This window comes from Bos javanicus, chromosome 27, assembly GCF_032452875.1.
Source record: "Bos javanicus breed banteng chromosome 27, ARS-OSU_banteng_1.0, whole genome shotgun sequence".
NCBI classification, from domain to species: domain Eukaryota; kingdom Metazoa; phylum Chordata; class Mammalia; order Artiodactyla; family Bovidae; genus Bos; species Bos javanicus.
This window is the reverse complement of record NC_083894.1, coordinates 19905488-19923118: the sequence shown is the minus strand read 5'-3', so window position 1 is coordinate 19923118 and position 17631 is coordinate 19905488. Positions and strand designations below refer to the sequence as shown.

At 37.5% G+C, this 17631-nt stretch overlaps 3 protein-coding genes across 9 annotated transcripts in view; 1 reads left to right on the top strand and 2 right to left on the bottom strand.

The window, feature by feature from the left end:
• Nucleotides 1-17631, bottom strand: part of MTMR7 (myotubularin related protein 7) — a 128465-nt gene that overhangs the window by 15793 nt on the left and 95041 nt on the right. For 2 of the 4 annotated variants that reach the window (XM_061404313.1, XM_061404315.1), the window contains exons 12-14: nt 16525-16665; nt 14287-14413; nt 12302-13339 (exon numbers count right to left, since the gene is read on the bottom strand). In XM_061404313.1, the coding sequence (XP_061260297.1) occupies nt 12977-13339; nt 14287-14413; nt 16525-16665 (631 nt within the window). In that variant the 3' untranslated portion in view covers nt 12302-12976. Of the gene's footprint in view, nt 1-12301; nt 13340-14286; nt 14414-16524; nt 16666-17631 lie in introns of those variants that run through there. The other 2 variants (XM_061404316.1, XM_061404317.1) reach the window with 1 other exon arrangement.
• The window catches only part of VPS37A (VPS37A subunit of ESCRT-I), a 48727-nt gene that overhangs the window by 25504 nt on the left and 5592 nt on the right, over nt 1-17631 (top strand). The window contains exons 7-12 of one of the 4 annotated variants that reach the window (XM_061404321.1): nt 515-642; nt 722-780; nt 860-928; nt 3309-3452; nt 5269-5349; nt 6913-10109. In XM_061404321.1, coding sequence (XP_061260305.1) covers nt 515-642; nt 722-780; nt 860-928; nt 3309-3452; nt 5269-5349 — 481 coding nt within the window. In that variant the 3' untranslated portion in view covers nt 6913-10109. Of the gene's footprint in view, nt 1-514; nt 643-721; nt 781-859; nt 929-3308; nt 3453-5268; nt 5350-6912; nt 16632-17631 lie in introns of all 4 variants that reach the window. The other 3 variants (XM_061404320.1, XM_061404319.1, XM_061404318.1) reach the window with 3 other exon arrangements.
• On the bottom strand, nt 1130-1483 carry LOC133239921 (U6 snRNA-associated Sm-like protein LSm5). Its single transcript, XM_061404326.1, has one exon. It carries the CDS (start codon nt 1402-1404, stop codon nt 1216-1218), a length of 189 nt encoding a protein of 62 aa, XP_061260310.1. The 5' UTR covers nt 1405-1483; the 3' UTR covers nt 1130-1215.

Below are 17631 nucleotides of genomic sequence, written 5' to 3'. Positions count from 1 at the left end.
CATTTATTTCCTCTTGCTTTGAACTTTAGAGACTTTTTTTTTCCTTGTTTAATTTTATTTTTTAATTATATAATGCTTTTGTGTGGATCTCTAGTCAAAACTGAAAGACACTCAAAAGCTTGAGCTTGCTCCATACCCCATCCTTCCAATTCCCTCTTATACTCTGGATATCGATTTTTGCTTTGGGATTACCCTTCCACCATTGTTTTGTAAAAACATTTTTATGAATACATGTACATAGACACATACCTTTATCATTTATTGTGATAGCCACATGCCTATTAGCTAAATCGTCTTGATACTGTGTTTAGACCACTTTTTGTTCCATTGTGTTTGGTGTTTTATTTGCTTTTAAGGTTACAGTTTGCCTTCTTCCGAGTATATATAAAAATACATGTCAAAGATTATGTAGAACTCTGTCAGCTGAATAAAGCTGAAAAACTGGATATTTATTGTCATGGAGAAAATCTAGATAACTGACATTCATTAACATTTTCTTCTATTGTGTTTCTAGTGTGTCACAACTTACAGATATGAATGAGCAAGAGGATGTATTACTAGAGCAGTTTGTGACTTTGCCTCAACTAAAACAAATTATTACTGACAAGGATGACTTAGTAAAAAGTATTGAGGAACTAGCAAGTATGTCTTTCTTTACTTTTTAAATTTCCCAAGAAAAATGTGATCTTTATCTAGAAATAAACTAGAATTTATCTTACAGGAAAAAATCTCCTTTTGGAGCCCAGCTTGGAAGCCAAAAGGCAAACTGTTTTAGATAAGGTATGAGTTAGTTATCATTTTTAAGAAGTCCATATAATTTTAAAGTAGAATGAAACAGCATTTTGATTTTCTCTTTTAGTATGAATTACTTACACAAATGAAATCAACTTTTGAAAAGAAGATGCAAAGGCAGCATGAACTTAGTGAGGTAAGATTGTTGAGCTGTTTTCTTTTACCATAAGAATTTTTACTCTTTTTTTTTTTTTTTTGACAGTTAACAAAAACATGTTTATTTTTGTCTTCAAAGAACAAACTGTTCTTTTCCCAATATAATCTTGATTAACTTACAAAAATGGGCATTTACCATGCATCGTCAAAGCATTTCCCTTTAATGGGAAACTTGACTTCACAGAATATAAACATTAAAAGACTAAAAAAAAACTTTTGTTGTCATTACAAGACAGAACAGCATCTAGCATAAGTCAAGGAAGTCATTCATATTTCAGGTCCTTGTCCTCCAGGAACCAGCATTGGTATATTATTTCCCTTTAGAAAAATTGGATCTAATTTAGTAATTCTTCTTCCTTCTGGTATGATTTCAAATTCAGTGACATCTTCCAATACCATATTGACAAAGTCACCAAATCCCAGAAGTATACCAACAGTCTCCTCATCACTCTTCATCTCAGTGTGAATTCTTGATCCTATCCACTTGTCCACAAGCTCTAGAGGAAGCAGCTACAACGGGTTAGTGGTCAAATTAGCTGCCATGGCTAAGCTGGAAGTGGACTAGAAGTTTTACTCTTAATATACACGAGCCACATTCTTAAATGTATTATTATCAGAAAGCATTTATTAGGCATTCGAGTTTATAAGGCATGATAAAACAGCCTTGAGTTATGCAGATGAACAGCTCTCAGTTTTATGAGCCATTATCAGTCATTTTGTGGTCATGCAAGAGCATTTGGTTCCAAAACAGAGAAATATAAAAAGCCCCATAAATAACTGTTCTGGGAGAGTTATTATAAAGCCAATTTAACTCTTCTAATAAAAGTTAAAAAGAAAAATTTTAGTTTTAGACTTACTTGCAAGCCTGTATACAGCTATCTTAAATAAGAAGTTAGCAAATTGGAAAATATAACATATAGAAAGTATAAAATATAATTCACCACAAATAATAACTTTATACTAGAAATCTAGTTATGTGAAAAATCGAAAGCTTTTTATAAAATTAACCCTTGTTTCTGAAAAAAAAAAAAAACTTTAAATTAAAAGGGGGAAATCATTTAAAAAATTAAATCGGACATAATCTTCATATATCAACAACCCACATCATAACTAACAATATTCTGTTTCCTTTAAAATCAGGAATTCTAGGAATTGAAGCCAATGTAGTAAAACATAAACTAGAAATAAAACAACAGAAAAAAAAATGGTAAAGAGAATATAAATTTATAAAAGATTTCATATAATACGATCGTTCTTTTTAACTTTTTATTTTGTATTGGGGTATAGCCGATTAACAATGTTGTGATAGTTTCAGGTGAATAGCCAAGGGACTCAGCTGTACATACACATATATCCATTCTCCCCGAAACTCCCCTCCCATCCATGCTGCCATGTAACACTGAGCAGAGTTTTCCATGTGCTATACAGCAGATCCTTGTTGGTTAGCCATTTTAAATACAGCAGTGTATACATGTTGATCTCAAACATCCTACCTATCCCTTTCCCCCATTCTTCCTGCCTAGAAACTGTAAGTTCATTCTCTATGTCTTTGTATTATCTCCTTGCTTTCTTTCCCATGTAGTCTTCCTCCATTTATACTAAAGTTTTTGGCATGTTCTGGCCTATCTCAGTTTTTGCAAGGGAAGATTTACCTTTGTTTATTGATGTGTTTTTGGCTATTATGTTCCTGGTCGGCTATTAAAAGGTATATGGTACTCTAGACCTTTGTCCTGGAGTATAATTTCATTGCCTTTAGGAGCACTGGAATCAGAGGGTAATGTGAGAGATTTTTAAGATTACTTGATCCAACCAATTGCTGACACTGTGCAATTGTTATATCTTTTGCATTGCACTAAGCTTGTTGCATATGTTGCCCATTATTCCACACAAAAACCTATGAGGGTAGGTATTGTTACTATTTTTCCATTTTACAGATGAGGAAACTGAGGCACGTGGATATTAAATAACATCCCTGAGGTCATACAAATGGAAAGTGTCAGAGTCAGGAATCGCACATAAGAAGTCCTCCCCTCTCTTAGCCAGAAGATCTGAGAGAATCAATTGAAATACTTTCGGAGGCACTTTAGAGCTTACTAGATGAAGAGGCTTTTTTCTCAGTAATCAGCACCATTCCTTAGACAAACTTAATAAACTCATTCCTTAATTTAATAAAGAATACTAGAAACCAAAAGCAAACATCACAGTTAATGACTCAACATTTCCAGGATCATTTTAATGGTAGGAGTGAGACAGTGATGCCCCAATATCACTATTTAGCTTCTATCCCATTTTCCTTCCCACTAAGGAGTTTTTCAGAGCACTAGATATTAATGATTTTCTTTCTTGATTTTCTTTTTCAGAGCTGTAGTGCAAGTGCTCTACAGGCAAGATTAAAAGTAGCTGCACATGAAGCTGAGGAAGAATCTGATAATATTGCAGAAGATTTCTTGGAGGGAAAAACAGATATAGATGATTTTCTCAGTAGCTTCATGGAAAAGAGAACAGTATGTAATATTCTTTGGTTGAGGACAAGTGACAGCGTAATATCAAATTACTTATGTATCAGATCAGATCAGTCGCTCAGTCGTGTCCGACTCTTTGCGACCCCATGAATCGCAGCACGCCAGGCCTCCCTGTCCATCACCAGCTCTCGGAGTTCACTCAGACTCACATCCATCGAGTCAGTGATGACATCCAGCCATCTCATCCTCTGTCATCCCCTTCTCCTCCTGCCTGCAATCCCTCCCAGCATCAGAGTCTTTTCCAATGAGTCAGCTCTTCGCATGAGGTGGCCAAAGTACTGGAGTTTCAGCTTTAGCATCATTCCTTCCAAAGAAATGCCAGGGCTGATCTCCTTCAGAATGGACTGGTTGGATCTCCTTGCAGTCCAAGGGACTCTCAAGAGTCTTCTCCAACACCACAGTTCAAAAGCATCAATTCTTCGGCGTTCAGCCTTCACAGTCCAACTCTCACATCCATACATGACCACAGGAAAAACCATAGCCTTGACTAGACGAACCTTTGTTGGCAAAGTAATGTCTCTGCTTTTGAATATGTAACTAGGTTATATTCATGAGTAAAAAAAAAAAAAACTTAGCACATTACTGAGCTGGAGTTTTGAGAGCCATGAGAGGAAACTGAAGCGCCTCTGAGAATGATAGCAGCTTGCTACTATCACTTTATACCTGCTTGTTGTGAGTACACAAGCATGTGAATCACATAAGAGTTCTGTTTCAGAAATGATAGCTGCAGTCTACTCTAGTCTTAATAGTCAAATACTATTTTTTAAAGTCTTTAATGAAGCTTTTTTGGATGACAGTATAACTTAGGGGAAGAAAACAGGTTCATTTATTTCCATTTGCTTTGAACTGTAGAGAATTTTTTTCCTTGTTTAATTTTATTTTTTAATTATATAATGCTTTTGTGTGGATCTCTAGTCTAAGTCTTAAAAGTTGTGATATACTCCTGAATAACCTGTTTCATAAGCTGTTTAAAATTTAGGAGAATAACTTAAAAAGGTTTTTTTCGTTTGTTTATTGTCCACACTGGATGGCTTGTGGGATCTTCATTCCACAGTCAGGGATTGAACCCAGGCCACTGCCATGAAAATGCCAAGTCCTTCCCACTAGACCACCAGGGAATTCCCTATGGAGATTTTTTTTTTTTTTTAATTTTTTTGTTTTAATATTAATTGAGAACATTCTGGGGATAGTTTCTGTTCTAGTATTTCCATTATATTTAAAGAAAAGATTTTGAAGTCTGCTTAGCAGTATCTTATCCTTTGGTAAGTCCTATGTATTTACCTAATTTCTCTGGAACATCACAGTTATTTATAACCTTTATACAATTAAGTTCTACTGTAAAGGAAAGTGGGCCAGATTTTATTATTCCCATTTTCCACGAGAGAAAATTGAAGTTCAGGGACATTAATGACTATAGCTTTAATGAGGCATTCATTTCTAGTCCTTTTTTTTTTTGGTACTATATAACTGTATTGTGAGGTTTTTGTTTGTTAAGCTTCCAGGGTAACAACAGTAGGATTTATTTTCATATTTTTAAAACACAGATATTTGAAATTATATAATCAGAGAACTGGTATAAAGGATCAGAATGTGTTTTACATTCTAGAGGTTTACAGACAAAGATTATCTTCCAAACAAATTTTTTTTTTTTTTTTATTCTTAAATTCTGTGCCACCTTAGACATCCACAATTTAATGTCAACGAGTTAAAAGATTCTTACTTAGAATTCTGTCAAAATGTAGCTAGTTGTAGGAAGATTATTGGAGAAGTGACTGGTTTTTAAATAATTATCTTCTAGATTTGCCACTGTAGAAGAGCCAAGGAAGAGAAACTTCAACAAGTGATAGCAATGCACAGCCAGTTTCATGCTCCACTATAGGTAAATTGTATTCTGGAAGGTTTGTGTCTTGAGGCTATTGCATGGCTCTCTTTAATGAAGTGTTCTTACCAGTGCTTGTTCAGCCAGCTTTAAGCATAATACTATCGTTACAGCTACCATGCTATGTAACATGTAGAATACTTTGTATTATCTATTAAGCATGATGTTATACACCTAAGCATATGGCCAGTATAAATTGTTTGCATGTTTTCTCAGTATGGTATTTGCTTAAATGAGTTTTGTTTTCAGTATTTGATAGCTACATATATAGTTTAAGTTCCTTTCTCTCAGCTGGTATGGGGCATATACCATAACACTTAAGTTGACTTATTTCTCAGTAGTCTCTTTTGTCATTTTTTCCTTTAAAAATGAACTTCCAATCTCTTTTCCATCTATTCCAGTGAGTTTCTGATCAGTCCTCTGACTTCAGGGTTTCTCCTTTGTGCAGAGCACTGACAAAATGATGCTCCTAAAATACCACTCTGTGATAACATATCTGCTCTAGGACCTTTAAAGAACCCTGGGGATGATAAATGCCACGTTTCTCTCTCTGATTTTAAGCCTTCTGTAAGCTGGCTGACATTTTAGATCATCCGTTCTAATTTTCCATTTGCCTCTCCTGTGTTCTCTTCTGTCATGTTCTATTTTCTGCCATCATGTCTTTGTTCATGCTCTCATCTGATCTCAAGACATTCTTCCATTTTCCTCTGTCTTGTTTTAGGACTGGATTTGGCTGCAAAGACTAGCTCCAACCTCAAGTTTAAGTAAAAGCTTGTGTTCCTGGATAATGCAGGAAAACAGCCCAAATATAGGAAAGCACACTTGTCTCCTGGGAGTGAAAGCATGAGGCCATCCGTAACCAAAGCAGCTCTTCTTCCTTAGGTGCTGCTACAGGCTGCTTGTTTCTCGTTCCTGCTTTCCTCCCCTTTTCTGCGTCTCACTCTCATGTGCCTTCTCACTGGCTCTTCAAAGAGCCTTTCTTTGCTGCACTTGCACGTGGTTCAGCCCCTGCTGCCCACAGGCCTGATCTGACGGCCCGAGCACCCGGGGAGACTGAGTAGGGTCTCACAACAAATCAAGGAAAGAGACTGGCCCCGCATAGATGGTATCCGTCCTGACCTCACAGTATTACCTGGAGACTGGTGTCATGTGGTCTTCTGTCTGCTTTGCTGGGCTGATGGAGCAGATGTGGAGAAGAGAGCGTGGGAGTTTCCTTTAAAAGGGAGCCGGCTACAGGGAGGGAGGTGACAGGCATTTCTCATCTCCAGTTCAAACTTACTTGCCCCTTTTCTCAATTTAGCTGTCCTTAACATTAGTAGCAACATTGCGTTATTTTACAACTCAGATTATTAATCCCTGAGGGTGTTGATTTTTAATACCAAGTATAGCAGCAGTAGCATACATATCTCAAGGTTGAGAAGTGGGCAGTGAGTTATTCTGTGTTGACACATGCATGCTAGAATCCTTTCCCACCTCTTTTCCCTCATTGTCAGGTTATCGTAAGAAATCTTAATTTATCATCTGAAAGTAAATCTTAGGTTTTTGATTTTCTTTTCTTTTCAGATTTTCCTGAAAACATGAACTGCAAAGAGAGGAATGGGACACAAAACTAAGCACATTTATATTTATGATTTGCAAATTGGCATTTCATCACAAGGCTGAATTCCTAGATGTATTATATAGGTTGTATACAGAACTGAGACTGATTTTGTACAGATTAGAATGATTGCTATGATCTTTGCTTTGAAAATTTTTTCTGCACTATTTGCACTAAAAATGTTTATTTATTGTTGATAAATTCTATCATATTTAAGTTCTACTGCTGTTCCTCTCTTATTATTGATTAAATACCTGTGCATGTAATTTTAGCTACTCTCAATATTTTATAAAATTACTTCATTTAAATTTGTATTTTTAATTTGAAACTGCCTCATTTCTTTATCAAGGATAGTTTGCTTAGATTTTTTTTCCTCTCAACCCTTTTTGAAAAATTACTATTTCAATTGTAGAAAGATTCTTATTTTTTTCTCTTTCTTTCTGGATGATAAAACTTTGAAAAATAATTTGTTTTTAAATATTCATAGTGTCAGGAAACACCAAACCTGCCAATGTGCCATCTCAAGTAATTTTTAATAGACAGAATAAATGAAGAGGATAAACCAGCTGTTTTATATACTCTTATTTTTAAAATTAAAGATGCATTTAAAAGGCAATACAGGTAAATAAATATTTTACCTAATAGAAAAATTGCCTTTCATTTAAAGTAGTCCAACATAAACTTTGATGCTAGCTTTTTAAATATAAGTATCTGATGGGTTTGTGGTTAGATGAGGATATGCTATCTGAATTCTGAAGTTTAAAACAATAATTTGTTAATAACTAGTAAAGAACACAAAAGTCAGTGAAATATTCTGACCTTTACTGTGTTAGCTTTTCTCTTATGAAAGCTTTAATAATAAATAAAACTAATATTTAATTTTTAGGCAGTCTAGTTCTTAATTTGATTTTCACTTTAACTTGTATATGTTAAACAGTTTGCTTTTACAGTTTGTTACAGAATGAACATAATTTATGGATAGCAGTGAAAGCCAATTAAGTAGAAAATCTTGAACTAGATTTCCAAGGCTTGGTAAAGTAGCATCCTAATGCCTATTTTCATTTAAACTTCAGTATGATTGCCATTCCAAATCCTAGCATACAGTACAGGTTTTTTTCATCATTCTTCTTTCTATACCTATTTCTGGAAACAGTTTAGGAAAAATAAAATTATTTTCTGAGACTTGAAAAATGCTTAATACTTAGTCTGTGTTTAAGGGAGGACAAGTATTCACATGGACTATAAAGATATAATTTGAGTAAAGAAATTAACTTTTTTAACCTGTCTTCCTGGTACTATGCTAAGAGCATGCCATTTAATCTTCAAAACGACCTGACAAGGAAGTTATGATTATTACTCCGGACATATAGTACGTAACTGAGGTAAGTGTTTCAGATTTGTTGCAGTCTTCTGGGTGTTGAGAAACCTTTCCTTACTGCACTGGCCACATAAGCTTCAGTTTTCCCAGCAATCACCACAGTGGAGGACATGATTATCCCAGTCTTTTGGAAGCAATCAGGAAGCTTTCTTAGAAACCAGACAGAGCGCAGAACAAGAGCCCAGCAGACTACAACCATTAATTCATTTGATTTATTAATTTTATTAAGCTCTCTAAGAGTGAGGCACTGTAGAAATACTATCCAGTGATGACTCTAACATGGCCTAGGTGTTTATGTACTTATCCACCTTCCTCTCCACCAAAAAAAGTTATTTTCATACATAGTAAATCACATAAGTAATTCATCTTAATATCTTATTTTTTTTAACTTGAACTATCCCAGTTTCATTCTATACCAGTTAACATACCTTGGTTTCTTCTTCTAAAATTAGGTAACCTCCTTACAACCTAGTCATTAAAAAGAGGACTCTGATCATCATTATCTGTCTTTAACAGATCAGATATTAGGTCATAGACATCATCCAGGATGGAAAGTAGTCTACATTTGAATATGTATGAATTTTGGTTTTACAATAAAAACTTAAGTGACTTTTTTATAGTACTAGTATTTTTTCCTTAAACTTGGCCATATTGGAGAAGCAGTGCAAGAAGCAGAAAAAGTGCCTGTCAAAGCAGGGACTGTGATTTTCCTCTAACACATAATAGATGACTAGATGGAAATCAGAATAGCAGAGAAAAGCTTAGGAGTTATTAGATTATGCAGAGTTAGGGGTTTGTCATAGGTAGGACTTTAAAGACGGATATCTCAAATAGTTTTCTAAACAAATGTGATACATGCCAGACAATGTTTCAAAGTTGAAAGATTTTCTAGGAATAATCTATACTAGGAAATTTCTATTGGAATAGAGATCATCTGACAGGTAAGTCTGATCATAATTCATATATGTTTAAATTGAAGGACAGCTCAGATTTATTTTTAGGGAAAGCAAGTAAACTAATCTTGTGCTTTTAAAGAATAGAAACCTCATGCCAGGGTCTTCCTTCTTTTTATGTTCCTTTACTCTAAAAAAGTTCCTTTGTTGATTGTAGAGTCATGATCAAAATGCTTACCTACTTCATATCATTAAATTTTCCTGAAAATCACTAAATAATAAATCACTTGAGCTCTAAATATTACCAGCGGGGAAATAATCTGCTTTGAGTCAGTTTTACATTGGTTTAAACCAGCTGCTCTAAAGAAAACACTTTCTGATTGATGTTTGATTTAAAATGAGAATTTACTGTTAGAGATTTTAGTCTAATCGGATTGGCCATGCTCTTTTAAGGCTCCATGCCACACAATAACATCTTAATAAGCAATAAATAGAACCTTTAAAAAAAATAATAAATTTCAGTGTTAGGTTAACTTCTAGTAAGTAGTCTAAATGAACATATGCTGAAACTATAATGTTTTGTAAAATGGTGGGGGCTGGAAAAAAGTTGGTGTCTGATATAAAAGATATCACATTAAAGAACTAAATTTTAACGTATCAAATATTTATATTATTTGCTTTTCAAATGCATAGTTCTGTTTGGTATAGTTACTATGTCATTTTTTAAAATTTTGTTATTTATTTTTGTAGATATATACTGCCAGATGGAAGAAATTAAATTCTCAATACTAGGCAAAGAAGTTTCTAAGAGTTGATAATCAACTACAAGAGTGGTATGGAGTTATAAAAATATAAAAGCTGTTACGACTATATCCTAAGAGTCTTTAATAAGGTATTCACTAATACAGAAAGTTGTTACTCTTGACCACCTTTCTCCAATTCCCCAACCACCCACTGCCCCAACCCTCATGCTGGGTTAACCACAAATCTGACCTTTTTCTGTAACTTTGGTGGTTTGGGGTTTTTTTTTAAGAGTATACATATAAGTGAAATCATGTAGTATTTGTTTTTCTCTGATTTATTTCACTTAGCATAATTCCCTCAAGGTCCATTCATATTGTTGCAAAAGGCAGCATTTTCTCATTTTTTTATGTCTGAACACTATTCCGTGGTGTGTGTGCTTCTTTCTTCATTCATCTGTTGGTGGACAGTTAGGTTGTTTCCATGTCTTGGCTCTTTTAAAACAGTGCTGCTGTGAACATGAAAGGGTACGGATATCTTTTCAAGTTAATGTTTTCATTTTCTTTGTATGTATTCAGAGTGGGTCTGTATGCTGGATCATACAGTAGTTCCATTTTTAATCTTTTGAGGGTCCACTGTACTGTTTTCTATAGTGACTTTACCTGTTTATGATCCCATCAACAATACACAAGCGGTCTCTTTAATTCACATTATCACCAACATTTCATATCATTTCTTTTCGATGTTGGCCATCCTGCCAGACGTGAGATTTGGTTTTGATTTGCATTTCCCTAAAGATAGTGATGTTTAGCATCTTTTCATGTACCTGTTGACCCTTTCATATATCTTCTTTGAAAAAATGTCTTAAGTCTTTTGCCCACTTTTAATTGTATTTATCTTTAATCCAGTTTAAAAATGTATTATCCAGAGTGAGATATTGGTATACATTTGGTTCAGATTTCCTGTTTCCTTATGATTCTCTTTGGATGATCTATCCATTGTTTATAGAGTAGAGTGTTAAAGTCCCCATTATTTCTCCTTTTAGCTCTGCTGGATTTTGCTTTATGTATTTAGGTGGTCTCTTTTTGGGTGAGGCATCTGTTTGAGCCCTGAAGCGGAATTGGAGGGTCACTGGCTGAGACAGCTGGGTAGGACAGCTGGCTTGGTTCCCCACCCACTCAGGTGAGGCTGTAGGATGGATTCTGTGGTGGATTCTGTGGACTGGTGGGTCCAGTCCCAATTGGGACTGGACGCTGTACTCAGGATTAAGTGGGGCAGCAGGATGGGATGCACGGCCTGCACAGCTCATTGTTTGGGGACCTGAGTCAGGCAGGAATATCCATGGAAGGTGCTGGCGACCAGTTTCACTCTGCAAACAGGTTAGGCCACGGGCTGTGCTCTGTTCAGCTGCCACAGTCAGCGGGGCTGTCGGATGGGTTGTGCGGCTTCCCACGTGTTCTGGGAAAACTCCCTGGTCGGGGCAGAGGCTGATGGCTGTTTGCAGCAGTAAGTGCAGCTGCAGATCAGTTTCCCTGCCCAAGCACAGCAGGAGCAGCAGCTTGAAAATCACTGATGCTATGTCTGTGGTCTCACACTAACATGTGCCCCCAGTTCCCTGGCCAGTCAGAGCCGTTGGTTTTGCTCTCAGGACAGTCAGCTCTGCCCACCCGCTTCTCTGCTCAAGATCTGCTGGGGTGCACAGCTTCCGGGTGTTCTCGCCAAGCCTTCCTGTCTGATGGGGCTGGGGGCCATGCTTCCCAGTGAGTGGGGCTCTGGCTCCCACCTGGGAAGGACTGCGAAGGCCCATTTCAGGCACCTCCCAAGTTCTCCTCAACAGGCTTTCTGGTCAGGAGGGGTCAGAAGCCACAATCTGCAGCAGGGAAGGTGGAGACTTAGCTCTTGTGCCTGGGTGGGGACAGACCAGATTCCACAGCCAGCAAAGTTTCCCCGTGACAGCCCCAACGAGGCAGACCTGCTCCCTGTCAGACTCCCTGCTCAGACTGTACCGCCAGCGCAACCCTGCAGATGAACAGAGCCGATGGTTGAGGCTACTGCATGGGCTCCACAGGCACAGTGTGGCTTAGCCATGTGAACACAACTTCTGAAGTGACAAGTGACAAACATATTCCACTGGTTAAGTAGACATGACAGCAGTGTTCTCTAGTTCTTCAGTGAGCTTCTTCCTTCACTGAAGTGGTACCCTGAACCTTTATACAGTTACACTGCTGGAATCAGGCTTGGGGCTGACCCCCTTGTCTTGGTAATGTAGTTTCTGGAACCAGTAATAAAAGGTTGTTTTTAAGAAGCTAATGTGATCCAAAATCATATTTAAGAACTAGAGCATAAATGTTGTTTCTACTTTATTGGGTATTAGACTGGTATTAGAGAAAAGTGCGTGGTAAGTTTTAGCATTTTTTAAATAGAAATATGAAATTTCAGGGAAAGGCAACAAAACTATTATAACAATTCAAAATACATTATCTATAAGGAAAAGTTAAAAGTGATCATTAAATCTGAACACTAAGCTTAAGCAGAATTACAAAGCTCATCTGTTACAGAAATACATCTATTAACAAAAATCCTGATAACAGAGTCAAGAAGGAAGGAAGTGTGAAATATTTGAGGAAACAAAATATTCATCTGGAAATGAACTAAAAGGAAAGATTGAATATGAGTGTGAAGGAACGTGGTCAGGGCACTTTAAGCAGCTGCAGGCAAGGAAGATGTGAATTGATAACCTCGGGTGAGGTCATTGCTCTGTAGTGAATAAAACCTCCATAGTCTAGAAGGGGGAACAATTTTCCTTAAATTTGCTTGAAAAGAAATGGCTGTTTCCTGTTCATCAACACCTAAAGGAACTTGAAGTTGGACTTTTTTCCTTTTCGTAGCTACGTTCTATAATTCTCGATGACCCGTACCATTTCTTGGGCTGTTTTTATTTGAGATTGCACTGTTCCCTTATTTTTGGAAAGTGTTCCTTGTGTGTCCTTTACTTGGGAACTCCACGGCGGGGGATCCTCAGGCAGTGAGAAACACGGCTTCGTCGGAATCCCGGTCCTTGCCACTGTCCTCACTCGGCACACACTCCCCACCGCTGGGGGAGCGGCAGCTCAGATCCTCCACCCCCGACTCTTGGTCACTGTTGGCAGACAGGTCTGGGTCTGAACTTTTCAGATTGTCTTGAGTGAGGATCAAAGCAGAATCCTCATCGCCCTGGGAAGGGCTCCTGGATGGGAAGGACTTCACATTGCCACTGTAATCCTGAGGGGTGTTGGCTGCGCTGTTGTCCGAGGTAGAAAATCCTGAGTGTTTGCTGGGCTCACTCTGCTTACTCCTCACCTTAGTGCGATTTAACTGCACTTTCTGAATTTTTTCCAGCCTCTAGAAAAGAAACCACAGTTTCAGGGAACAGTCATAAAGAATGTATCTTTTTTGGTACGTGCCTGCCTTTTAGTGTCCATTATCTCCCGGCTGGGTGAAACGTTAAGAAAATGGGATTTAGATGGACTTGGTTTCAAAGCTAGACTTTATGACTCTGGACAAAATAATTAGATTCTGTGAGGCTCGCTCTCTTCCTAATGTAAGGATGGCACGTTATAAAAAAGCAGAAAACACAGCCTAGGTAAAGCACCTGGCAAAGAGTAGTCATCGTTCTTTCTGTACCTGTGTGGTTTTACATAATGATTTTCATCCTGTGAACCGAAAGTACATTTTTTTAAAATATCATGAATGAGGTTTTTATTATCTAAATTTTAAAATTAAGATAGAAGTCGCTCACTCTCTTAAAGTGTACAGTTCAGGTTTTTTGTTTTTTATATAAGTATATTCACAAGGTTATGCAATCATTCACCACTATCTCGTTTCCTAATATCTTCATCATCCCCAAAGCAAACTATGGAAATGAGCCAAACCAGATGTCTGAAATGCATCAAGTGTGTAGGTCTGGGCTTCGATGATCTGACTGTTCACCTGGTAGGATTGTGTTTCAGGTTACCTTCTGGCTAGAAATATGAAAGGACTTTGCAGGTAGCACAGTGGTAAAGAATCCACCTGCCAACGTAGGAGACACAAACAGATGCAGGTTCGATCCCTAGGTCAGGAAGATCCCTTGGAGGAAATGGCAACCCACTCCAGTATTCTTGCCTGGGAAATCCCATGGACAGAGGAGCCTAGCAGACTAGTCCATGGGGTCGCAAAGAGTTGGATACAACTGAGCACAAAAATATGAAATGGCTGTGTTGCTGCATTTCACACATCCTGAGTCACGAGAGGCTTTTCCCAGAGCTGCAATCGTCAGCAAATAAGGTGAGCAAGAGCGACTGTCTTACTTCTTCCAGGGCCTCAAGTTCTTCCTCCAGCTGCTGAGTCTCCTCCTTCACGGCCATGAGGTAATCTGTGACTGATTGTCGAGGCTGCAGTCCCTTCTCAAAGCGATTATACATTCCATTCCAAAACCTGCAGAGGACAGCAGAGCTTCGTGAAACGGTGTCACAGTCTGTACATTCACTTTCTTGAGTCTTCCAAGGTATCTTTCAAACCATAGTCCTAATAATAACCAAATGCGAAGTACAGGGTCAAAAAAGCCACTCACTAAGCTAATGGGGTCGCAAAGAGTCAGACACAGTTGAGCGACTGAACTGAACTGAAGGTAATAATTTCATGTTAATGTTTTCATTTTCTTGAATCAGTCAACTTCTTTTGGGGAGAGTAAATTCATGAAGAATCTACTTGAGTAGATGGTACTGAATTAAAAAGCACATAATATATTTTTCTCAAATAGATTGTAGTAGTACATGTTACCATTTTCTTTATTTTTTTGGCTTAAGATGACTTAGTTAGGAAGTCAACTTCGAAAATTAGTGTTTATATCACCATTTAGAATCTTTCAGCCACAAAGGAATCTTTTAAATTTGAGGTTTTTTAATGACAGCCACTAGGATTACTTACATTTGCAACAAATCCTGCCTTTTTTATCCTATACAGTAAAGCATACTGGAATGCAAATAAAAATACAGGTATACCTTGTTTTACTGCACTTTGCATAGTTTGCATTTTTACAGAGTGAAGGTGTGTGGCAAGTCTATCAGCACAGTTTTTCTAACAGCATTTGCTCACTTTGTGTCTCTATCACATTTTGATAATTCTCAGAATATTTCAAGATTTTTCATTTTTTTATGGTTACCAGTGATCTTTGATGTTACTACTAGTACTACTCACTGAAGCTTAGCATTTTTTTTAACAATGTATTTTTAAATTAAGGTATCTAACATTGTTAGATTGTTTTTTAGACATAATACTATTGCACACTTAACTGACTACAATGTAGTGTGAATAGAACTTTTATATGCACTGCTGCTGCTGCTCAGTCGCTTCAGTCGTGTCCAACACTGTGCGACCCCATAGACGGCAGCCCACCAGGCTCCGCTGTCCCTGGGATTCTCCAGGCAAGAATACTGGAGTGGGTTCAGTATTCTTGTTATTCATGTTATTCATATTCATATCCATTTATATGCACTAGGAAACTAAAAAATTGTGACTCAGTTTATTGCAGTGTTCACTATCACAGTGGCCAGGAACCAAACCCATATTATTTCAGAAGTATGCCTGTAAATAGCATTATCATAAGGATACCTATAGATTTACTCAGAAAAGTACTTTGAGAGCAGGGACTTGGTGTCATTCATTGATTTATCCACAGTGCCTAGAACAGTGCTTGAGCCTCAGTAATGTACGTGTTGAGTGGCTAGAGCTAACAAATTAGTTGCAGTAGAGTTGACTGCAGGGTGTGTATCTCAGCAGGTCTCAAAACTGCCAATTCACACAAACCATGAGGCATTTTTTTCAGTGTGACCGAATTAATATTATTCTATAGAATTCCGGGGAAATAACTGGATTGAAGTCATTATTGGGTTGGCCAAAAAAGTTTGTTTGGGTTTATTGATACAGAACGAACCTCTTGGCCAACCCAATGAGAATGAAAGCTCTAGAGACGAAAAGCCACTAAAGGGTGTACTGAGGTAGGGAGGGAGAAGGAATGGGTTTCTTGGTGATTTCTGTGTAATTTTGTCTTTTTCCTGATCTCTGAGTTGCCCTTCTGTATTATACAAGTCCAGAGGGAAAAACCCAAGGATAAAAGAGAGCCTACAGACCTAGTAGCATCTGTTGGATACCACCAGGCTCTCCCATCCCAGTATAGACAATCTTGAATTTATTTCCACAGGGCAATAGTTTCATTTGATTCAGCAGCAAAAGAAGGTGAACTGTGTCATGACCACTAACTAAACCTGCAGCTCCACATTTAACTTCAGGCACTTGGTTTATTCAGTCCTTCTTCCCTCTCCTCCTCTCACTTTTAAATAAAAGTGAAACTTACATTCTTAGGATATCATTACTACAAAACATCAACTTCTAAAGAGAATTCCGTATTTAGAGGGGAAAGAGGGGGACAGGAGACAGGCAAAAATGCCTTGGAGCTCAGTGTTACATACCCTTCAGCCTCCAGGTGGTAAACAGTGCCAGAATCTAAGGCACAACCATACCCACTGAGGTCCTAGAGGTTTACGTACTTGTACATGAAGTTGCACGGCGCTGTGGGGAGATGAAGGACTCCCCGGGTCTGACTGTGATCAGCTCTAAACAAAGGATTCAAGTAGTCGGCCTGATTTTTCCACAGGTGAGCCCATAAAGAGTATGTTCTTTCTTGAATTCTGTTATAAAGAAAATAAGCCTTAAAATGACTTCCCTTGGTTCTTAGAAATAGTAGACATATTAAAGCTGGAAAGGAATCAAAACTTGTTACATCAGGGGTCCCTGTTCTCAGCAGGGAAACTAACAGTCTTTTGTGTCTTCATGGAGCAGCAAAAGAGCACTTGGAGGAGTCTCAACTCCCCTGCTCTCTGGGGACATCTTGGCCTTCAGATATCCAGTCCCTCTGAGTATAAAATAAAACCACATGCGTTTTGTTGAAATTTCCCCCCAAATAGTCACTGGATTATTATTGTTTGCTGGGTACTACTTAAATGCTTCACATATTTTCTCTCATTTAATCGTGACTGTATTCCTATGACATTTGTCCCTTTTGCTAATCTATCACAACAAATCACAAAATACCTAAGAAAACAGGTGAGTTTACAGGATGTACCATTTATCAGGAATTGTATCTACTAGAAAAGGTCATGTTCTTTCCACTCAGGATAAAACTGGAGTCAGTTTTATTTGAACTGACCATTTGCAAAATTAAATCTGATACTCTATATACCACATTAATTTTTTTATAAAAATTTCAAAAATGTTCTTTCATTTGCAATTCTTAAGTCACTTAGCTGTTAAGCTTTTGACTTTTTCAAAAGTCCACATTTCATCTATTTTTTCCCCTCTCAGTTAAAGCAGTATAGCAGTCCACCCTTATCCATGAGGTATTTGTTCCAAGACTCCAAGTAGTTGCCTGAAATTATGGATAGTAGTGAACCCTGTATATACAGTGTTTTCCTATACATACCTGCCTATCATAAAATAAATTAAGCATAATAAAAAATATGTGAATTGCTAGCATCGCTACTCTTGAACTTTAGGGTTGCTGGAACACAAGCATTGTGATAACTGAGACAGCTACTAAGTAACAGGCCATCCCATGCAGGATAGAGTGGGAGAGTGCGAGATTTCATCATGCTACT